General features: G+C 38.7%; 1 protein-coding gene across 8 annotated transcripts in view; it reads left to right on the plus strand.

Annotated features, from left to right (window-relative positions):
- shank1 (SH3 and multiple ankyrin repeat domains 1) overlaps positions 1–25,103 on the plus strand; it is a 158,143-nt gene that overhangs the window by 116,952 nt on the left and 16,088 nt on the right. For 7 of the 8 annotated variants that reach the window (XR_005991378.1, XM_041778105.1, XM_041778104.1 and 4 more), the window contains 8 exons: positions 10,060–10,142; positions 10,260–10,384; positions 13,326–13,461; positions 13,560–13,640; positions 22,525–22,533; positions 22,796–22,822; positions 22,929–22,985; positions 23,186–23,301. Coding sequence is in view for 7 of the 8 variants with exons in the window: in XM_041778105.1 (XP_041634039.1) it covers positions 10,060–10,142; positions 10,260–10,384; positions 13,326–13,461; positions 13,560–13,640; positions 22,525–22,533; positions 22,796–22,822; positions 22,929–22,985; positions 23,186–23,301 (634 nt within the window). In the remaining variant the exon portion in view is untranslated. The remainder of the gene's footprint in view (positions 1–10,059; positions 10,143–10,259; positions 10,385–13,325; positions 13,462–13,559; positions 13,641–22,524; positions 22,534–22,795; positions 22,823–22,928; positions 22,986–23,185; positions 23,302–25,103) is intronic. The other variant, XM_041778108.1, reaches the window with a different exon arrangement.

Below are 25,103 nucleotides of genomic sequence, written 5' to 3' on the forward strand. Positions count from 1 at the left end.
GTTTTAACATGTTATGAAAGACTTAAACTAACACCTTTATTTCTCTATGACTTACAAAAGTAAAAGAGACCATCAGTGAGAAGACTGATCATTTCCTAACAGCTTTTTTTGTGTGCCTGTCATCACTGCGGTAGGGAAAATGACACATGGCAAAAATTCATTGAGAGAAAAGCATTAGACATGAAAATTAAAGGGAGAATGATTAAAAGAAGGATAAAATACTTTGACCGCAAATGTACACAGCAAGATCAGCAAGGGGATGAATAGCCCCTCTTTGTCCACAGGGGGTGCCAAAATTGGCACATCCGAACAGATTCAGGTTACTTTATTTATATCTGGGAGTAGATTTGTTTTCCTCACATGAGCTTTGACTTTAGTATTACAGACACAAAGATTGTCCTGGCATACAAATATTTCAGTATGTTGAAATCATGGTTCGATAGCTTTCAGTCTAGTAAGGCAGTTGTTCTCAACCCTGTTCCATGGAGTCCCTTCCTGTATTTCAGATCTACATGAACCAAGACCTACATAGAAAAAGTAACACATTTCTATCAAAAATCATCCATCCATCCATCCATCCATCCATCCATCCATCCATCTTCTTCCGCGGTTGGATCATGGTAGCAGCAGATGAAGTAAGTCAACCCAAACATCCCTCTCCCCAGCAACATATTCTAGTTCCTCCTCCTTTCGGGGTGCTCCTTGGCCAGATGGGATATATAATCCTGCCACCAAGTTTTGGGTTTGCCCGGGGGTCTCCCCCCAGTTAGACATGCCCCAAAGAACTCCACAGACAGGTGCCCAGGAGGCATCCTGATCAGATGCCCAAACCACCTCAACTGGCTCCTTTGGTTGTGAAGGAGCAGTGGCTTTACTGTGAGATCTCTCCAGATGTCTGGGCTCCTCACCCTATCTCTAATCCTGAGCCCAGACACCCTTGTAAGGAATCTCACCGACTGAACCCATGATCTCATTCTTTCGGTCATTACCAAGAATTTGTGACCATAGGTGAGGGTTGGAACATAGATTGACATGTAAATGAAAAGCTCTGCCTTTCGGATCAGCTCAACACATCAGTACGGCACAGCACTTACAAAACTGCTGATGCTGCACCAATCCTCCTGTCAATCTCACGGTCCATTCTACCCTCACTCGTGAAGAAGACCCTGAGATACTACTACTACTTTACTTGGGGCAAAGACTCACTCCCCACCTAGAGGGAGCAATCCACCATTTTCTGGCAGAGGACCATGGTCTCAGACTTGAAGGTACTTATTCTCAGACTCCAGGTCTCCAGCCTCCTCATGAAGTTCTTCCGGAGGTGGGAGTTGAAGACCTCACAGACAGGGGCCTCTGCCAAATGTTCCCAGTTCACCTGCATTACAGTTTAGGTTTACCAGGTCTGTTCGGCATTCTTCCCCAAAAAACAACAGCAATTTTTAATGGTTCGTTAGTGAAACCCTAAGAAATTGGCATATACATGCTGTTCCTACCGAAAGACCTTGGTATAAACTTTTTGATAAAATGTTTTATTGACTTTGTTGCTAAAATGTGCAAATACAATTCTGACAACTTCAGAGCAGTTAAAGCCTCGCATCCTTTAAGGTCTTTGGTGCCCAAGAGGGTCATGGACCAGTAAAGCACATAAAATTCATTTTTCTGTATTGAAAACTTTAAACTTTTCTTTTTTTCCAATAGATGCTGATAGAGGATCACAAGATGCCTTCAATAAACTGAGTATTTTTAAATGGTTTGAAATTGTATATTTGACCCATAATTGTTTAAATGAATACGTTAAATAAGTTCAACTTAAAATACATGATTATTCGGTGAGGTTTTTGCTGAAAAAGTCTGCACATGAAAATTCTTGAATGTGCACAGCTAACTTTCACTATGCAGCAATCACCTTTAGGGACAGTGGGGGTCCCCAGTCTCCGTCACCATTATTTTGGGGGCTATAAAAGTTTGAGAACCCCTGGTATGAAGTGCATCAACAGTTCAGGCTTAAAGGCCTGCTTTGATTTTTTTTATATTAATAGAAAATAGTTCAAAGAAGACTCTGACATACTGTCCAACTTGCAAAAAAGGGGATATCTATTGGCAACATTTCAGTACCAGACCTTCAGACAAAGGTTCACATTTTTGCCTCATGCAGGTCTAGTACCACAACATTGCAAATGAATATCTCCTTTTTTTTTTTTAACAAGTTGGACAGTGAGCAGGAGTCTTCTTTAAACTGTGCTGGATACCTTGCCCTCTGACACACCTGTCCTAAGAAATAAACGTGCAAAGCAATTCTTCCATATTTTTAGAAAATAAACAGAATAAAAACAGGATGATGCTGAAAATAAATCAAATATTTAGAAAAGCACACAAAATATATGTTTCGACAAAGTTAGCTCTAATGCTGTGTGGGCAGCTCAACTACTTTCTGGTCCATGAAGGAATTTAGATTTGAAGTACATCTATTCTGCATGTATTCAGATATGCTGTAGCAAAAGCCTTGCTCTGAAGCACTTCGGTATGAATAAGCATGCCTTATGTTTCGATTGAGTAAATAGTTTTGGCATTGAAGTTCTGGCATTATGTAATACCTTGTATAAAATGAACTATAAAGTTTATAAATCTCACTGCTGTTCCTCTTGTTTTATCATTAAACAACCAACATGTTTTCTTTGATCCATACCAAAACTAGAAAGCTGTTGTTTTTCTGCCTTTAGATTGGTAAAGTCATCTAAGGATGGCTGATAGCTAGCTTTAGCTTATTTAGCTTCAGAATAGTTAGAAAGCATGCCCACTATACCCAGGTATTTATCCAATAATTAAAACGTATGCATGTATGAGAAAGCATTTCCTGTTCTCATAAAACAGCTTTGTATTTATGGGGATGTTTTAATTACAAATGCTCACATTGTATTTATTACAAATGCTGTGTTGAAATCATGACTATGCTGTAGAAGTTTAGGCCTGGCTCACAGCAAAATAAGGCCTGTATAGTGGTATGTCCCAGTTAGTTGAAGATGAGTTGAAGACTATTAGACTTCTTAAGATGCACTTAATGTAAACAAATGTAGGCGACATTTATCAGCTGCTTAACGAAGACCTAACTGGGGGTGATCTAGCCACTGAACTTAGATGTAGGAAATGATGCTGAGTTAATGATATCCTTCAAATCAGCCAGGTCTGACTGTTATAGATGCTGATAGGATGGGATTCAAGGGGATGATTCAATCAATGTGTGATCACATATACATGAGTGGATTAATAAGAACAACATATACAAGAACAAAAACCTCTCTGTAGAGCAGTTTCCATGATCATTATTTTACACAAGTGATGACTTGGCTTTGCCAGTGTCATTTTGTTTTGGAGTTGCTGTGCAACTGTGGCAGTGGTCCTTCAATTTATTTCAACTCTATACTTCACTGATATCTCTGAAGAGTCAAAGAGCATGTTTCTCTTTTATCCTGAATCTCTAATGCTGTTTGCATGAATGACACTTGTATGAGTCTAAGGATGTCCCGCCATCTTGGTGATGATGCACAAAGTGCTCTGGATGAACAGATATTTTCTGTGGGATGAAGGGAAATTTTGTATGTAATTGAGCCTATGTGTTTATGTATTTATAAAATCTATAGCTTAGAAAATGGCAAAACGAACCCAGTGCTCATTACAAAAGCAGATCCTCATTGCTGTTGTGAGTTGTCATGGAACCTGTCACTGTAAGATAACCTTCATACAGTTGCACAGAAAAATAGCATTAATAGATCAAATGTAGATGCTTACTGAAAGATAGAAGCTGATGAAAAGATCAGGATAAATGAAAATAGTGGTTACTAGATTACACATAACAAAATGTGTTGTCTGAAATTCAGTCTTTTTTGGATGATATACACTATTGAAAACTTTGCCATTCCCAACAACTGTCATTTGAAACCTTGGACGATTCCAGGATGGTGGCAAAAATATTATTGTTGAGCAAATTTAAATGAAAAAGAAATGTGCAAAGTCTTTGGCGATAAGACTCCCTCATGATGACTTTATGTACTTGAAGGGCACATGGTGGTGGTGTTGATGAGGGATGCAGGATCAGATGAGGAGTAGACTTCTGAGAAGCTAGACCAGGAACCAATGAGGTGGCTCGGAGGAGGAGACTGATGTATACAGGATGACATGAGCAGAAGACTTGTGAGGCTCTGGACTAGATGCTGATGAACCAAATGGAGGTGGCTGGAGGGTTGCAGCATCCACACTGAAATGACAGGCTGACTGTGAAAGAGTGAATGACAGATTTAAGGTATACCAGGTGCATGATGAGGCAGAATCTGATTAGCTGAGTACTTAAGAGTGAATGCCCATAATCAGCTGATCACCAGAGTGGGAAGAGAGAAAGAATGGAAGAAAGGAGAGATATGAATAAATGAGTAGAGACTCTCTTCTTGTTTGAACTTTTGCTGAGATCCATCAGTGTGGGGCACTGATAAGATGTGGATTGCTGTATGCACCATTAATGATGATGAAGGTTTGTTTTTGGGAAATCAATATATAATCTGAAACTTTGTCTTTGTATATATTGTGTTTTGAAATGGAAATTGAGTTCTCTTCCACTGGTTGTTGGACATATTTTCAATTTACGTGTAAAACAGAAAACCTGAAAACCTGACACAGCAAATTTAGTAAAAAACAAAAAGGTTTTTATACTTGGAAGAGTTGGGAAAGTTGGCGTATTGATACAGGAAGAATGCAACTTTTTGCAGTGGAAATACACTTAGAAAATAGCTGTAAGGCAGGGAGCTCTAGATTGGGAGTGATGCAGGCTGCAGATGTCTATGAGCATCTATCCTCTATCAGAAATGTCCTGAAGAAGTGTTGTACTTCCGATGTCTTTTAGCTGAGTCTCCATCTGTAGAAGTTCCTCTGTGTGTGCCAGCTAATAAAAGTATCCCTTTGCATCCACAGTAAATGGCACATTATTGTCACTGTAGTGGAAATACCTCTTTTGAGTTTTATTTTAGCTTGGTTTGATGTTGTTTCCTCTGGCAAAATCTGCAGACCCAAATAGAGGTTTAGATACACTGAGGTGGAAGAGCATGTATTTGGTGTAGCTGAAGCTTGAATTGCAAAATAGTGCTAAAAGCAGAGGCTTTCTGGGTGAAAAAATAAAATGCTAAAAAAATGGTCAATATAGAGTATAATTGGGCCAGCACTTTTTTGGGGTCCCTTTTTGCATAAACTCACTTAATAACTCTGGGGAACTATACCTGCCTGCTTTGCTGTATAGCCTAGCATCTACAAGCGTGTCCTGTTTGAAGGGGCATCACTCACTGAAATCACTGGAGGCTAATGCCACTACTATCGCCAAGTACCTCATACAAGCCAACTTCGAAAATATCAAAATGTCCCTTTAACTGAAATATTTTTTGTGACACTGGTTGAGCAGGATTGCCATTTAGCTGCTGTTTTGGTTGTCTGCACCTGTACAATGTGCATATACTCCCTTTACCAGGCACCTTTAAGGCGCTGTTTCTTTAAATGACAGTCTTCTAATTATTATCCTCTTCAGAATGGATGTGAGACTTCTTAAAGTGTTGTTTCTAAGTGTTTAATCATCCAGTCCCTCAAATAAAGTTGCATGAAATTAGGAAACTTGCTATGGTAATCCATTAAAATCAGTCTGGGAAATAAAAGCTACTTTTGAAACAAGTGCAAAAATCCTCACTGCTTGATGATTTGATGATGTCTGTGTGGTGATTTTTTGCTTTAGCTGCACTTGGAATATGATATATGTGTGCATGTTTACCATAAATGTTACCTTAATCTCAGTCTTAACAGCTTCAGGGTTCAGTCTAACTCTGAGATTTGTGTGATGTTACTGTATAGTTTGTGTTCATTTATTCACTCAGCCCATCACAGCAATTTTTGAGGTCTGGCCCTGGTGGCAGAGACAGACAGAAGAGGACAAGAATAACAAAGAGACAGAGCCTTGGCAGAGACAGAGAGGCTCTCACAGCTGCCGAGAGTATCATGCACTCAATAGACTGAATGAAAAAGATCATTAGGGGGAAAATGTGTTTGGAAAAAAAATTGAGAAGAAGTTTGGAGAACAGGGCAAGAAAGGCAGTATGGAGAGTGGTGTGGAGGGGCCATAAGGATGAATAGACAAAGAAAAGAAGCTGGTGAAGAGAGAAAGAGAGGAGGAACAGATGGAGTGGGTTGGGACTATTTTGGTGCACGATGGGATCATCAGCATGTGGTTACAGTATGTTATGGCTGACACGGTATATATATCAACCTCTATGACTCACTGACTCACTTAACAGCTCTTTGGATGGACTTTCCCATTCATAATGTAGAAGTCCCATCGAGGCCGAGCTTCTATGTTTTTGACATGTCTTACCTCACATATTAATACTAATATAAAGCCTAGTTCCATGTCCTTAAACAACACAAAGGACACATCAATCACATAATGTACAAAGATATTTTTTATACCTTCAATCACATAATGGACAGGGGTGAATTTATGCTGTTTTTATGGATTTAGTTAGAAAATCTGTCTTTTATGATCTACATCCAATACTAAAACTAGTATTGATAACTTTATTGGAACAGCACCTTTATGAAAAAGTTTGAAAAGTTCTTTCATAGAACATGAAAACTTGAAAGGACTGACAGGCTATATGAGGTAGACGAGTCGACTAAAAACACTTTAGAAATCAGGGATAAGAACAGGCATTTGCTAAGACATTACATAATATCAGAGTGAAGGATACTGAGAGATGATTTACATAAAAGCCTGTTTAAAAAAGTGTGTTTTTAGAAGAGATTTAAAAGATGAAACCGATTATGCTGGCTTTATTTCTTCTGGCAGGCTGTTTCACAGTACTGGCAGTCTATCAGAGAAGACACAGTCAACTTCTGAATTGAGCCTGGATTAGGGAACAGCTATGATATTGCATGAGGATCTTAGTATGATATAGATAAATCAGTGGTCCCAACTTTTTCTTAAAGAATCTCACCTACTCGTATCTAAGAAGTTTGAGTCCCCCAGGATATACATGAAATAAGTGATATAGCACTTTAAAACATTAACCTATTTTTTAAACACAGAGTAGGTGGTTTCTGCCACCAGGGGGCTCCTAATCAAAAAAGTGACATGAGATGAGATTAGAGACAAGCTGCTCAGCTCTGCCCTCCTCTGATAGTTTCTTCTTGTTTTGAATTGAGAACTATGCTCAACAAAAACTGCACTCTATAAAAATTGTTTATCAAACATTAAGACACTGTTTCCTTTTCATGGATGAATTTCACGTGAACGGGGGAGAAAAACTGTTAAAACTGGCCTTTGGTTTGCACTCTGAGCTACTAGCAGAACATTCTCAGATCGCTGGCAGTATTAACCAGGAAGGCCACTTATAACGGTTTTTCCTCCCTCGTTATGTGAAATTCATCCATGAAACAAGAACAGTGGTTTAGTTTTAAATTCATACACCTTATAAAGCACAGTTTTTATTCAAATAAGGTCCTCAGTTAAAAATAAGTAAGGAGCAGAGGTAGGTTGAGCTGAATAGCGTGTCTTCTGTTTGTGGTTTGGAGATGTTGGGGCTTGGGGAGGATGGAGTTATACGTTTGTGGGAACTTTGGGAGACAAAAGATTCAGCCAATGACAGAGAATAATCATGGCCCGTCACATGTTAGCAGCACAAAACATGGAGGAGATACACCAATAGAATGGCAGCTTCCAGTGGCAGTTTAGATTCAGATTCAGACAACTTTATTGATCCCAGCTTTACAAAGCCTTATTAAAAGAAATAGAAACATTTCCTTGTAGGGGTGTGAATCTCTCCTTCTCAAGACGATTCAATTCAAATCTCGATTCACAGACTACGATTCGATTCACTGACGATTCATTAAAATACAGAACGATCACATCCAATTCGATTCGGTTCGGTCCGATTTGATCATATCCGTGGGCTCAGATGTATTGATTATATCACCAAATCAATCACTCCCAACAACATGTTATGGTTGTAAAGCCATGAATAAAGGGGCTTTTGTTCTGGTGATAACTGAAGACTTCTTCTTGAGTTTTAACTCAGAAAAGTCTTTATGTTCGGGTCTGCTTGTGCTGCATTTAGCATTGGCATCTTAGCTAAACTTTAGCTCTGCCATCTTCGAAAGTTATCCTTCCTTCATATAAAGTCCACATGACTTTTTCCTGGAGTGCAGAGCTATTCCTGAAAGACACTTAGGCGACGCTCAGCAAAACACATCCAGCTACCTAGCAAGCACCCACAACGAACAGAACTCTTGTTTAAGGTAAAAGGTCACCGCAGATTGTGCAAGATTACAGACGCTGAGTCAGACCATGGCGAAACAGACTATGAAAAGCAGCAGAGCCTCAATGAACCAATCTCTAATGTTAAAACCTGTCCGAAGACTGGTTCGTGCCACATTTTTACTGATCCAGGGCTCCACAGACCGATGCACTCGGGACGTTGACGTTAGGAGTGGTTAATCGATCCATACTGGATAATCTTTACACCACTACTTCCTTGTGTAAAAGTGTCAGATATAACATCCAGCATTTCCACAGTTACAGTATACAAAACATGTCTCTGACGGCAGCTCTGTCCTGATGGTTACTGTGCCAAGATGCCTCCCGACTCTACTTGCAGCTCTTAGAATTAAGGTGTTTGTGGCTTTGAAGATGAGATAATTATAAGAGAAGCATAAATGCACATATTCAACAGCTTTGGAGTTTAACATTATGTATCAATGTCGTATACAGATTTGAATTTGTGTTTGCCTTTTTTCAAAGAAGTGGATTATTTTGGGCCTTGAACACTTCCTGGAATGATGATTTTTAAAGGTTTAGTCTATCTATGTAAAGAAATGCTGATATATAAAATGTGACAAAAGCTATAGCTACAAGTCACTGCTATTTGAACATTACATGTTGTAACTTGTATCTGTACTGACCATGCTTATAAAATTGTACAATAACTTTAAAACAGTTGTTAAGTATAGTAAACAATGAAATAAATTAAGCTGCATCTCTCTTCTGTGCTCTTCGACTGTGCTGTAGGACGGAATACAAACAATACACCCCTATATTAGCTCCAACTGTGAACATGCAGTGTCTGTTACTATTGTACCAATACATTGCTTGGCTCTGGTTAAACCTATGTCCAGTTTTAGCTGTTGCTCAGGCAACAAGCAGCACCATCAGACTGTATATAGCATCTCTTCTTCACTGATGTGCTGGAAGAAAGTAGCACCGGGCTCGCTGACAAAAACATACAGCGATGGAAAACACTGTTTCAAGTGTATTGAAGGAATGTGGTAGAAGACGTGATTGGTGGTCATTGAGGTTGAGGCAAAGTAGAATATTAACCCATTAAAGCCTGAAAACACAAATTATAGCCAGAAAATTCTAATTTTTTAGAACTGAAATGTTTATTTCCCTTTCCACTGAAATCCAAAGAATCCAAATTTCCATAAAATTTAACTCATATTTTTTTTGTATCTCATTAGGTGTTTTTGGTAACTGATAATCCACTTGAGGGCATTTTTAGCATTTTTCAGATTGTAGTCAGAAGTTTTTTTTGTAATTTATGATCATATTGATTAGATAGAGGAATCATGAAAGTATGTATCCAATATGATACAACAGGCTTCAAGGGGTTAAGAAAAGATGGCAAACAAACAAAAAAATAAAATAAGGACACAAGTTCATAAAAAGAATTTATATAAACAAACAAAAACTGAAGAAATACAACAAAAAAGGACACATGAATGTTATGAAGGCTTAGCATGTCTAATTATGAATAATAAACCCATAGATTTATTGAAAAAGCCTCCTCCACTAAATCCAGTCAAATGTTGAAGTTAGGTCTTGCCTGGCTCTGTCAGTGATCGTCAGTTGGGGACATGTTAAGTTTTTCATGTTTCTGAGGACTTGACCTTACTCCCTCTACCTCCTTCTTGTCGAATGCCTTTCTTGTGTCATTTGTAACTCTCTTTTTTCTTCATCCCTCTCTGTCTCTTCTCTGTTAGTGACTACATAATCAAGGAGAAGACGGTGCTCCTGCAGAAAAAAGACAGCGAGGGTTTCGGCTTTGTGCTGAGAGGGGCCAAAGGTACCAAACAGTCTGCCTTGCAGTGATTGATTGAAGTGTGGTTTCACTAAAAAATACACAATATTTCAAAAAAAGATGCTGTGCTAATGCATTCTTGTGTTTTCATGGTGTCTCCAGCTCAGACTCCAATCGAGGAGTTCACTCCCACCCCGGCCTTCCCTGCCCTGCAGTACCTGGAGTCAGTGGACGAGGGAGGCGTCGCCTGGAGAGCCGGTCTCAGGATGGGCGATTTCCTCATAGAGGTACCACACTTATTAAAAGAGTCTCTTCTGCATTATTGGCTGAATGTGACAACTCTGACAGACTTTCTGTAAAGGTTTGACTCTTTGGACTGAAATGTTTTCATTATAAAGGACTTCAAAATTCATCTTTCAATTCAGTCTGAACTAAACAGGATTATTTTATTCTGTGTTTGGGTTCCATCGAAATTTAGCTGTGTGTTGGTTTACAAGATACTCACTCTACTAGCCTGTCAAACAGTAAACATATACAGTAAATAATTAATCTGACATCCACTTTATTTGTTTTTATAAATATAAGTTGGCTCATATTAATGTCCAAGAACTGGAAAAATCTTGCTATCACTTCACTTTTACATCTGTCTGTTTTCACTTTCAACAGTGTTTTTGTTTTTGTAAAATTTAACTTAAAGCCCTGTTTGCCCGAGCCTAGTTTTGTTTGGGGATTTATGTTTTTTTTGAAGGCAATAGTTATTTGAAGATCAGACCCATATTAAACTGATTAAAGTTAGTTATATCTGTGGTGAGGGATCTCTTTTTACAAGTATATTTTTGGTCATGTTCCCTCCTGTTTAATCATAATTGAAACTGTGCTTGGACTTTTAAGTAAATTTTTGTAACCAACATGCACAGAGTCAAAAAGCAAGTTTGAATTCATCAGAAAAGCAAAAGCTTAAATGAGGAGATGACTATAAAGAACTATTCTTGAAATATTAGAACAGACTTAGAACTAAGTAATTTCATGGTCACCTTTAAACAGTATTTTCAGGAAATAATGTGTACATGATGTCATCTGGATTATTTTAGAGAAACTCTGGTGACTTTCGTTTTATGATGTTAAGGAAAGTTTTTAAAACTTTGAAACCAAATATGTACTATTTTCTACCCTTATCTCTACTGTTGTGTTTACATTTTCAAAGATAATGTTGGAATAGGACATAGTTTGAGTATATACTGCTTCACACTGATGTGTTGTCAGTATTAACACTGTTGGTGGGTGTGGTAGACTTTTCCATGGACACTAGAGGCGCTGCCAATCAGAGGCATCGCTGTGACACTCTAGGATCATGGATATTGTAGTAATTTTGGCTTTTATTGCCAACCAACTATGTTTTTCTTAAAACTGGTTGACATCTTACAAACTTTTGTCCTTTACTGGAGCTTATATCATCATTTCATCGTTTGTCAAGTGTTACTTGTTTTCTTTTAATCTCTATGTACAGCACTTTGATTGAAAGTTCTTTATAAATAAAATGTATTATTATTAATATTATTATTATTATTATAATCAAATCTGCTCTTGGAAAAATGAATGGGAATTTTACTTATGGTACCACAATGTTGAGCTCTATAATACTGATTCAAAGATGTAGTTGAGACTTAAAACTTCAGTTCATCAAACACACTAAACTTTTATGATTGAAGATGAACAAAGAGGAAGACTTCAGCTGATGAAGGTCAGTTTGTCAACGTATTCGCACATACAGCTGAAATTTAAAGGCTATATAGCAGTCTTAAATATCAGCAGAAATGTTCAAATCTGCCATGACTGTTATTATGCTAATAGTGTTGTGCTAATTATGGTTAGACATACACTATATGGACAAAAGTATTCGGCTGCCTGCTCATTGCAACAACATCGACTGTAAATATATGTTCTTCATTATGGAGTTGGTCCTCCTTTTTGCAGGTATAACAGCCACCACTCTTCTTGAAAGGCTTTCCACAAAATTTTTGGAGTGTTTCTGTGGGAATTAGTGCCCATTCATTCTGCAGCGCATTTATGAAGCCAGGCACTGATGTTGGACAAGATGGCCTGGCTTGCAACCTTCCCAAAGGTGCTAAATGGGGCTGAGGTCAGAGCTTTGTGTGGGCCAGTCGAGTTTTTCCACACCAAACTCATCAAACCATGTTTTTATAGTCCTTGCTTTTTGTACTAGGACAAAAGGGATAGAAAAGGGTCCTTTTCTAAACTCTTGCCAAAAAGTTTGAATCATAGCATTGACCAAAATGTCTTGGTATGCTGAAGCATTACATTATTTACAGCTGTAAACCATTATCCCTCCTCCACCAAACTTCACAGCTGGCATAGTGCAGTCAGGCAGACAACGTTCTCCCAGTATCAGCCAAACCCAGACTCACCTGTCTGACTGCCAAACAGAAAAGTGTGATTCATCACTCCTGTGCTTTACACTCCTCCATCCAATGCTTGGCATTGATGTAAGGCTTGCATGCAGGTGTTCAGCCATGGAAACCCATTCCATGAAGCTCCTGCCACACAGTTTTTGTGCTTACATGAATACCAGTAGAAGCTCAGAACTCTCTCAGCAATAGAGTCAGCAGAGCTTTGTTGCTGTTATTCCTGAACCTAGTAATTTCTAGTAATATCACATATTACATCATATTACAGTTGACTGTAGAATATCCCGCTGGGATTAAACATCACAGTCCATCTTATTGCAAAGGTGGCATCCACAATACCACACTTGAAGTCACTGATCTCTTCAGAACAGACCATTTTGTAACACAAATGTTTACAGATAGAAACTGAATGGCTAGGTGTTTGATTTTATACACCTGTGGAAACAGGTCTGATTGAAGTGATAAACAGGTGTGGCTAAATGCTTTTGTCCATATGGTGTAGCTACAGTCGTTAACCTGACACAGCATACACGCAACTGCATCTCCGTTTTCAAGGTAAAGAACTTTCAAAGTACACTGCTCCTACTAGATGCAATCCATTGCTGGTTTACCTCCAGACAGTAGAGTGAAGAGAGAAAACCCATTAAACATTACTACAGTCAGTCTATACTGAAGACCCAGCAGGTTGTTGTGTTACAGCTTAGGTACATGAACTATGGGCCAACATATAAACACACTGATAGTTTGTCCAAACATCAACAATGAACTGTGATTAAAATCTTTGTTTGTGTGTCTGCCTCAGGTCAATGGTCAGAATGTGGTGAAGGTCGGTCATCGACAGGTTGTCAACATGATCCGACAAGGTGGCAACAGCCTCATGGTCAAGGTTGTCATGGTGACCCGCAACCCTGACATGGAGGAGGGTACGAGGAAGAAAAGTAAGAGTCTATTCCAGCACTTTGGGGTGCTCCTGCTGCTTGTAACTGTTGTTGAACAGTCTCATTTACCACTCCTGCCTCTCTCTCCCCCTCTTCAGTCCCCCAGCAGAGTAAGAGGCTGAGCACGCCGGCTATCGCTCTCCGATCCAAATCCATGACTTCAGAGCTGGAGGAGATGGGTAAGAAAACGGCTTAGATAAACCTTCTCAGGGGGTGACAAGAGCATTATAAGGAATAAAGAAGAGACAGAGAGGAAGATGTAGACAATTATAGGGAGTGTTTATTAATGGAAGGGGGAGAAAAAAAAGTTTGAGGGAGAAATAGATTGAAGTGACGATAGAAACATTGTGAAACCAGAGTGTTAGGGGTTGCTAAAGATGCTGAAAAGTGTGAAGGGGAGCTGAGCTAGGGCTAAATTTAGACAGCAGGAAAGTAGAGAGGCAGATAGTGTAGTTACCCAGTGACAGAAAGGAGAGAGAAAGAAAAGAAGAAGAAGAAGATTGGCTCCCGCTCTGGATGACGGTCTCAATCCATTTCACTGTTCTTTCAGAGGTTCCACACTGTCACTTCCAGCACCCCCACTACAGGTAACCCCCCTCCCAGAAAAAAGTGTCGCCATCCACCTTGTGATCTACCCCCGTCTCTCACTGCCCCGCCTCTCTCCTCCTCTTACCCCCCTGCAACCTCCACCGCTCCCTGGCCCCGCCCACAGCTTTAACCCCAGTGCCCACAGAGCGGTCCAGCCTCCCCTTTGCTCCACTCTCTCTCGCTCTCTCTCACACACATACACATAAAAAACACACGCAGACACTCAGCAAGTATTTGTTGCCAAGGTAACACTGCAGGGGAATGGGCGTCACCTGAGAAGAGTTTATCCGATCTCCACAAAAAAGAGTTTGGTCTCAATCTTTGAGTGAAAAGTTACTAAATTTTTCCTCTTTTGGTGGATAAATTCCCTAAAAATTGGATTCATTTGGAAGAAATCACACCCAGGATAAAATTATTAAGATGAGTAATTTTCGAGAGAAAAAGCAACTTTGTTCCAGGTCTGTTTCTATGGTAACAGCATTATGTGTGGCTATGCTTATTCCATCTCTATTTGAGGCAAAATAGTGGGAGGAGAGTGCATGATGAGGGTCAACGCCCCCATTTGCAGATAAGAACATTGAAGAAGGTTTATATTGTTGGTGGAGTTTTTGCTTCGAAACGTTTAAGGTGTTTGCTGACGTTGTAGCTGCGGTTTTGTTGTGAGCATGCCCAGTGAGGTATTGGTTGATAACTTGGACTCGTTGGAGGAGAGGGGGATCTGCAGGGCTTCATTAGCTGGTCTCAGATCTGTTTTTTTAAAATAAAATAATTAAACAGCAGCTCTAACGTTTAACAAAGTTTGTCCTGCGTGTAGGAATCAGACCTTTTCTTTATTCCTACCCTCATCTCCTCCCCTCACTTGCCTCCTTTGTGTGGTGTGATCTCACCTGAGCAACTCAAAGCATGAGCACCCAGTCTGAAACACGGGTCCGAGCTTTCTGAACCCCTAATCCACCTCCCCACTGCCACTTTTGGTCTACACACGCTTTTATCATACCACCAACACTGTAAGTCTGCAGGGATACTGTGTGTGTTTTCTCAATACATAGAGGACTGCTGCATCAAACTTAAAGGCACTGCAGTACAAACACATCAGACAAAAATGCATGCAAATTGAGGCCTTTTGAGATTATGATAATGTAAAAGCTGATTAAAGGCACTCATTCTCAGCTAAAATAAGAATATCACAACATATTAAGCAGAATGAATCCATAGCTGTCGGAAGAAAAAAATCTTTATAATGTTGCTGAAAATAAAGCTATCATCTTGATGTTTTGAAATTGTGTCATACAGTTTTGAGTAGACATGTGTCTTTTTAATCCATAATATAAACTCAGCCAGCTTGCTATTAGCCTAGTGCAGATGTATTGTTTTTATACACTTCCAGGCCACTACAGAAGCAATATCTCCATTGCATAGTTGTAAAACAGAGGGTATTGATGCATGATTTTTAAAAACTAGGACATTTCCCCCTGCAAAGTTGCTGCTTTCAAATGGAAGTTGCATGGGAAGTCCTTGTTATAATGTATTAGGCATTTAACAAGGTACATTGTGGGAACGATAGCAAGCAGGTAAAGTAAACTCATTTTAAAAATCCATACCTACAGATTCATAATTTATTTTTGCTGATTTGCAATTCAGGCGCAGTTATCAGTGAATGAATGAATACATGAATGAACTGATTGATCAACCAGTCTTTTTTATGGTGCCGGTTCATAACAAATTTTATATTAAGGCTTAAGACACAACATTAATCTAACATGTGCACAATAGGGCTGCACGATTTTGAAAATAATATTATTAGTTGTTTTATTCCAATATTGTGATAGCAAAGTGTGATTGTTTTTAAGTTTCTCATCTTCCTCAAATGATTTATTACTTACAAACACAAGTGATACATCATTAGTTTTGTAACAAACACAATATGAGATGGATAAAACAAACTCTTCTTTCTGTAGACTAGGTCTACATGTTAGGATGAAATTAGGTGATGCATGCATCAATATGAATTGTATATTTTTATTTGTCTACTTAAGTCACTGTAGTAAATTGATTTGTTAAGCTTACAGCTTTGTGAGCAATCATGACAACATAACAAAGTTCTGCCAAAAAGCTGTGGATTAAACATGTATGGGAAAGTTAGGACCAAATAGGGCTAAATGTTGTGATGCACCAAATGTGAAAATCAGGCCTGATGCCAATATTGATCTTTTTTTATTAACTGTTGTTACATGTTCAGTTGTTGTGATTGTTAACTTACTTTTCCAGGCCAGGGACCAGAATTAACCTCTTTTTGTTGGCACAAGTATTATTCTAGCCTTTTTCACTTTAGAGGGGACAATCTAACCCTAGAAATCCACAGAAGATTTTCTTTTAAACTTTTTTCACAATGAAAGATAATTAAATAATAATAATAACCTCAGCATAGTCTCTTTAGCCTGAAATAGATCACTTCTTTCTTTATATTTACGTAATCAACCTCAACATGAACTGTATTCAAGTTTAATCCTTTGTCTCATTTAAAAATGTAATGATATAATAAACTGATATATTACCCAGCCCTACCTTATAGCTTAACACTTGGAAAAATGCAGATATAGTGCCAAGTCCTACCTCTGAGTCTACCTCTTGTTAGATGCATGTTTTTTCTACAAAGATTAGCCTCTCTGACTTGTTGCAGCTCAGTATGTTTTTCTCATCCAGGAGAGAGAAGCAGCGTTGGCTGGCATACCTATCAGTTGAATGTAAAGCTGCAACTGATGTTCCACCGATGCACTGGTGCATCACTAGCTAAATGATTTTGAATTTATCTAATTGCAGTTAATTTGACTCATATTGCATATTTGCATTGAAGGTAATGTTAGGTTTTAAAAACTTGATTGCAAAAAAAGTATTAAACTGCTATTTTGACACACATTTCAGATTAAAGAAGTATTACACCTTTTGTGATTTCAAAATTGCTGTAAGCCATATTGCAGTTTAATCTAAATTACGATTAATTGTACAACACTAAGCAACAGTTAGCAAAGTTATAGTGACAAGGAAACACTTGAGCAGAACCAGACTCCTGTTCAACATCCATCTGCTGAAGCTGTGTTTTGGTTGACAGAAAATGGAGGAGAGAAAGATGCAGACACGGCTTCTTTCTTTAGGGATCAAGAAAAGGAACATTTCTACAACATCCACATCTGTCAAGTAATTTTCTTGTCATTGGGATTTTTGGGTTGATTTAAAACTAGGTTGTGTTTTGTACTGTAAGGCTGTGAAAGACCCATTTTGAAACACAAAATAGTTTTATAGCAAGTAAAACCAGATAAATTTGAATTACTTGGTCTATGTGATTGCTATGGAAGTTGCCAGTTCCATGTCACAATATAGTTGAAAGAGCTTCCAGTTAATTGAGCCTCCTAGGCTTAGATTATCATCTCTACCTTGTTTAACACTCTGATTACAAATCAGCAGGCATGGATTATACTGTGCTTTCAGACTTGTACACTAGAGTACACATTTACAAATGTGACTTTTTCAAGCTAAGACCAGGAAACTATATGAATGCCCAAATTTTATACAAGATAAAATCAATAAAACCCATTAAAAGATTGTCTTTGTGCTGTACTGTCAGCCATTAATACTGTAAACATGAACATGTTTACAATCAAAAGATCCAGGCTCAAAAGATCCATGGAATCAGTATTGTTCAGACAAATTATGTATTTGGTGAATAGGAAAAAAAAACATACAATGACTATTCTAAATGCAGTGATCAGGCTTTAAATTGGTGCATTTTTAGATCATTATTTAAGACCTCTGTAATAAAAACATAATTCCTTATTGTTTTTACTAAAGACTCATTGCCACGGCTTTACTTATAAATATCCCAAGTTCCTTAAGATGCTGGAGCTTTGTTTGCAGGCAGACACCTCATAAATTAGATTGTCTTTGCTTCATCTGGTTCTGGATCAAGGTGAGGGGGGCACAAATGTGTGAGGAAGCCATGTCAGGCTCCGCCATATGGTTATTCTAATGGACTAGAATTAATTTAGTTGTGACGCCTATTAAACTATCTCACCTCTGTCATTGGTGCAGTGTCTCAGTTCATTTAGAAGTCATGGTGCAAGATAACAAGGACTCTAAATGGAAAGGATTCTGCAGTGCACTTTTACCGGCATGTTTTGGGAAAATGAAGGCTTAATTTTCTTGAGGATTTTAGTGCTGTGGTTGTTAAGGAAGAGATGAGAAGAACATAGGTTTAAAACCCTTTCATGTTTGATTTAAGCATCTTAAAGCTCCTATGAGGAGTTAGCTTGTTATGACTGAAATTGATATCAGTATCTCTATGAGCTACAAAGAAAATCAGACCATTTCTGAGAAGAATTTATATTATATTGTTACTTTTTAATGTCTATAACAGCTGCCATCGGGTAGGTGTCTGATGAGGCAGCTGTTAAAAAGCTTTGTTTGAATATTTTACTGTGAATGAAACTGTTGACTGTTAAAAGGAAGCAAGATTAGATTTTTCATCACAAACACTGCCTACACATGCACAGGACACTATTTGCAAAGAGCTAAGACATACCATTTGTCCACAGGGGGTGCCAAAAGCAACACAAAGTGAACGTTTCTCACAGTAGCTTTAAACAAGCTCCACAAAACTAAATGTTGTGAATATTACTTCTTTTCCCTGAAAGGCAGAGTAACTTACAACACGTATTGTATGTGACATTTTAAATGTTTACAACTTGCTGCTGATGCTTTTCCAGGCCTGGATATAAATACTCTATCATCACAGTCATCCTTCAGTAGGATAGCCAATCTTCAACAAGCCCAGCTGTCAGTTAGGGCCACATGTTCTCATTCAGGGATCAGAAGCCATAGTCATAACATTTTTTCCTCTCAGTCGATTCATTTGATACATCACATACAGTGCAGGACATTTTATCGCCCAACAGACCAGAAGCCAGAGAATTGAAGCTCAGTGTTAACACTCCACAGGCAGCAACAATCACTTGAGCATTAGCAGTCAGTATATTTACATGCACAGTTACAGTGAGTGAAGCTGTAATAAAAACTTTATCAGACCATTTAGTTTGGCTCCTGTCTGTCCTGGTGCACCATGTCCTACTCTGCTACAGTAGAAATGGAACAAAAGATGTGATAGACCAAAGAGATGGAGACATGTCCTTCAAAATAAAAGCACATTACAGACTATTTGCATCATATTATATTCCTGGCACACATCCTCTACCCACTGAAAATGGCTTTGTGATCAGCCAGTTGGAAACCAAGAATCTAACCAGTGGTTCTTAATTGGGCTGGCATCAGGATCTACCACCATATCCAGAAAGGCAAATCATGACCCAAAGTTCCTACATTTTGCAGTCATATCTCACTGTTTACAATGAAAAATTATGCATTATGGATTAGATATGGAACAAAATATGCAATAAAACACAGGGGCTGAGACAAATCCTTTGAAGTAAATGCAAATTATATAGTTTTTCAGTCAAAATTTTTTAAAGGCACATTTTCATGACCCACTGAAAATGGCTTCAAGACCCACTTACGGGTTCTGACCCACTAGTTGAGAATCAATGATGCAAAAAAATTTGGCAAGTTGACTGTATGTTTAACGTTGAAAACATTGACTGTAATAAAGCCCCGCCATCATTAAACCTTTGTACTTTCATACAAATACACTCATGCATATATACTAGTTCTGCAACGGTGCAATATTAGTATAATTTCACAGCAGGTTATGATGTAACATAAGCTCAAAAGAGCATGATGCAATGCACTATGGGAGTTTACATGCACATAGATAAGCACACTAAGGATGCATTGGTTTACCATCTGTATAAGCCGATATTATAACCTTGTAAACAGATGGATATGCCCTTTCCTTGTTTGTCACTGGCGAATCCATTTTGCAAAGCTCCCATCTGAACCGTCTGGGCCCAGTTAGAAAGTGACAGGACCGATCAGCGACGAGGGGCAGTACTTTCAGGTGTGGCGGAGTCGTGACGTAAACAGGCAGCAGCAAGAGGCTGGTGTGATTGGCAGAAGACATTAGCATGGATGCTGCTAAAGCGTCAGTTTTAACAGAACTTGATGACATTTCTTCATTAAAAGAAGAACAAAGAACGGCAGTGAGCTGTTTTCTTTTCATAAACCACAAAAGTCCTGTACTTACATGTCTTTTGTTGCCATGTTTCGTGTTATTCCTCGGTAGCTGCGCATGTGCAGCCCGATAACGACTATGTCATGTGTTTTGTTGCTCTGATTGGCCCGTAGAGATGTGACAGACAGAACGTTTATCCAATCACACTCCGGGTTTTTTTCAAAGCCTCTGCCTTTTCCCAAACATTTTCTATTGAAGCTTTCCCATTTGGATGTGTGAAACAAATCCATCTGGCGTGTCAGGTTACTGATATTAGCCCTTCTTGACAGAAAGCGACCAATGACAAATGGGTATGAACAGATATTAGTACAAATATGTATCTGTTGTGTCATATCAATTTAATGCTGATGTTTAGCACACGTAACTGCTAATTTAGAGAAGAAATTAGTCATTGGTCAGAAGGTGTGAGCTGTTGGACAAATTCTGATCTGTTTTGTGGCCAAAGATGAGAGAAAGTGTTTGCTTTGTAGGAGTGCTACACCAAAAGAAGTGCTGAAGAATAAACATCTGTATCAGCCACCAGCTATATTTTTGTTTTAAACATCTGTTTTAGCATTTCAATGTAATTTTTAAAACTGGTGCATCTCTAATGCACACACGGGAGCTGCCCGCTGGCTTGGCAAATCCTGTCTTGTCACTGTAACACCTTTGTTACGGCCTCTGATACTGGCACAGAGGCAAAATAACTTTGTCCCCTATATAACTCTGTGACAGTCATATTGAAGGTGAAACATCACAGCAGTTTAAATTTCACACCTTGAACTAGCAGTCTTAATTGGGCAAGTGTATCTTTGTGCAAAAATGCGTGGGAACTTGCCATGTTGATACTTGTATCTTGTTTTTATTTAATTATTTTTTTTTTTAACTTTCTCTAGCTTGATTCTACACATTTGCTAGGTCAAATCCTGTTACAATAACTGTGGAGCATGCCCAGATCACATAGACCAGTTTGGCACCATAAGAGGAGTATACTGTGCATACAAGAGTAAATTGACTCCAAACCACATTATCTAGATCAACAGTTCTCAACTGGTCTTGCCCTAGGACTCCTCAGTGAGCAGTCAGGACCCAAATTTCTGTTTTTCCCAAATAATATGTATTTAATGAATCATCAACGTTCAGTTATCAGACAGTACAGAACATGACAAAACAAAAGACTGAAGGACATACCCCATAGTTTCTGGATTAAGTATAATACATCAAGACTCCTTTACATATTCCAGATTAAATTAAAAAGGTTTCCAGAAACGTTCCCAATGATTCCCTGATGTTTTCAATTAAAATTCCTGAAATAGTCCTGGAACCCTCCTGAAAAAGAGAGCTGTAAGGTTTTTCAAAAAGTCTAAATAATTACTGTTCTTCCTATACAATATTATCAAAAGTTTTAGGGAAAATGCCCAAAGAAAACTCCCCAAATTGAAGGAAAATTCAAAACCGTTTTACTGAATTTACCTTGAGTTTCCTGAAAAGTTTACATGGAAAATTCTTTAAGGAATTCAAATAAATTCCTGTGGAAATTCCTGAATAATTTAGAAAAAAAAATCTGTCAAGCTCTTTTTTAGTTTCCTTTCTGCTGTCAAAAAAAAAAACTACAGAAATGAATAAATAAATAAATAAATAAAAGCTCCTCATAGACTTTTTGACTTTTTTTCCTCTGCACACTTTTGCGACCCTGAAATCAGCTCTGCGGCCCACTTTTGGGTCCCGGCCCACCAGTAAAGTACCACTGATCTAGATGTGCTAGTCCATCCTCAAGGAGTTTAAATTAGTATGATTTCAGTCGGACTAGGGTTTATATTTTAAAAGCACAAGTATTGTTTTTACATCATGTAGTTGTATAAGGTGCGTGCCTAACTACGATGTGAGCTGTGTAGCTTACTTCCAGCAGCCAATAAAAACAATGCTATGTAGCTTTAGCTCCATCATATGTTAACTGTCTTAGGTCATGAAAAGAGGATTCCTCTGTCATGCCATTTGGAGGCAACTTTTCCCTCTCTGTATGTGTTGTACCAAGTGAATCGACTGAAAAGGAACTACACATTATGAAAAATTTAACAGCCTGAGTATAAGTATGGATGACAACCCTTTCCCCTGTACAGTCCACACACGCAAGCTCGCTCGCTCACTCAAACCAGTGGATGCAAACACTTTTAAGGTCATGTTTAATTCCTTCCTCCTTTTTGCTCCCCTATGGCTTTGGACTTCCTTTACTTCTTGCTCTTTTTTGCACTAACTCTGTCTTTTCTTTGTCTTCTTTGTCCTCACTTCGCTGCTGCGGGATCTTAACCATGTCACAGTGGAAAGAGGTGGGAGTCAGACTAATTCCTCATTTGTGTATCAGAGAGGGTAAAAGCTAGCGGCATACTGTAAATGTGTGCAGCACTGTATCATAAGCATAGTCGCTTGAGCCATCCCTAAGTATGTGTGTGATGTACGTCTTTTAAATCTTAGCTTGGTGAGGTGACTCAGTTTGTCAGGCTCAGGAGAATATGATTAGTATTCACTGTAACAGCGCTCTTGCACTTTCACTCCTGCCAAAACTTAAGTCTCCTTTTGTCCTCCTTCCAGCTGCTACCCCTTGGAAAAAAAAATCAGGTATGCTCTGGTACACTCTTACTGAAGGTTCTGTATTTATGCCCGTCCAATATGACTTGGCACTCACTGCTCCGTCACTTATATTCTGAGTTTCTCTCCTTTTTAGAATTCGAATCCTCCCAAGTTACAGAGAAGAAGAGGACAGTCTATCAGATGGCTTTGAGTAAGAGAGCTTGTTTGTGTCAGTGGATGTTTCCTAAATCTTTTCCTTCCTTCCTTCCCCTCCTTCATCAAGTGTGTCCTTTCAGTGCATTGTTTCCTTTGTTTTGTTACTGTCTATATTTCTGTTTTATTGCTGTGTGTCTTTCTCCTCCTTTCTTTTCCTCTCTGTCCCTTTCCCTCCTGTTTTTGTTTTTCTCTCAGATAAACTCGATGAAATTCTTGCAGCAGCTCAGCAGACAATCAGCACCAATGAGGCACCAGGGACACGGGGACAGGGGCCTAAACGAGACAGAGGGCGGAGTTTCTATGGCAATGAGGTGTGTATGTTGAAATTTGCAGGACTGTTACATGTGTCCTCTTGTGATATGTACGTTCCTGTCCATCATGTGTATGAGAAAATTGCTTGACCATTATAAAGGTTAACTGCAGAAACAGACCAAGAGAACTATGGATCATAGATTTCAAAGAATATCAAAGATGCAACACAGCTACAGCTGCACAAAGGAGAACTAATTTAAAACCATTCAGGCATGATTAAAAAACTTTTAAAAGTTTAAGATCGGTGGGATCAATAGAGCTGTACGTAGTCTGTAAAACCAAGCAGAGCTAAAACAGAAATTAACAAGTCATGATAAAAATCCATGTTGTGGGGCGGCAGGTGGCCTAGTGGTTAAAGGTGTTCCCCATGTATGCAGGTGGCCCAGGTTCGAATCCGGCCTGTGGCCCTTTACCGCATGTCTCTCCCCCACTCTTGACCCTGTTTTTGACTCTATCCACTGTCCTCCTCTATCTAATAAAGGCACAAAAATGCCCAAAAATAAAAATCTTAAAAAAAAAAGAAAAAAAATCCATGTTGTAGGAGAAAATTCAGTATTGTTTATTGAATATTTATTAATCTTTTTATCTTGTTTTCTTTTAACCTGTCTAGACCGGTCGGGGAGAAGAGTGAAAGCATTTTCTCCACCAAGAAAAGAAAAGCTTATAATGTAGGTCTTTGCTCTTGTTCTAATAAAGGAATGTGGCATAATCCTGATAAAACTGCCACTTTTCTACCGCTAATCCCTTCAGTGGTAGTAGCTAATGTACACACCGGCTTACAGTAGAACTCAACCTCCCCTGTAACGATCGCAACCCATGCTGAAGCAGGGTGGGAGAAGCACAAAAACACTTTTTCCATTATAAAACAAGCATTCAGTGTCATTCTTTGATTCATGAAGAAATGTGGTGCAATTCTGATTAAACTGCTGCTAAATCTGAGCTAATTGCTACATACTAGCGGAAGCCATTGCTGTCGCCTTTCAGTACAACTTAACCACGCCCATAGCTACCTCCCCTCTTTCCTGAAATAATGCTGATTGGTCCAAACAGTGTCGGGTGCAGCACAAACCCTGTGGATTGGAGCTTTTTAAGATGGATTTTCCTGATGACAGAGTGGTAAATCTGCAAGGTAAAAAATTGACCAAAACAAGCCATTTTCATAACTTTATATTTTAGCTTTTTGAAGAGGCAGAAGGGGAAACTATTGGTTTCACCATGTTGGTTGGAAGGATGCTTTCTTTAGTTGGAGCTGGATGATTTTTGCCCAGATTAGTTGTTTGATTTGTTGGCATTTAAAATCTACATTTGCACTGGTGGTGTGAAAATAGCACATATTGCTGCCTGCTAAGCAAAAAATTCCAGGGTAGTACATGTCTTGGCTATCACAAGTTTGAGTGCTGTTGTCACTTTGTCTCGTCTTGTGCTGTTTGTTTGTGTAAAAGTTTCTGAACCTAATGGTACAAAAAAGTAACATAAGGTTACCCTAGCCTAACTAATTAGTACATATTAAATCGATGACATTTATCTAATTTGTCGAATGGAAAACAACATCTAAAGAATGCCTGATAGAACCCATTTGTTAATTCCAGGTGACAGATTAACCCTATTCTCCTGAAGCCAAAACTTTTGGGCTTCCATGTTGCAAGCTAACTTATAGAGAACTTTCCTGTCAAAGACAGCCTCTTCTCTCTTCTGGTCTTTTCTTAAAGGAACAAAAATAGAGCTTAGAGAGGACATCTACCACCAGATTGTTGTGTGCATTCATGTGTAGTTGGATAATTAAAAAATTGGGTTGTCCAAT

The sequence above is a fragment of the Cheilinus undulatus genome, linkage group 21 (genome assembly GCF_018320785.1).
Source record: "Cheilinus undulatus linkage group 21, ASM1832078v1, whole genome shotgun sequence".
NCBI classification, from domain to species: Eukaryota; Metazoa; Chordata; class Actinopteri; order Labriformes; family Labridae; genus Cheilinus; species Cheilinus undulatus.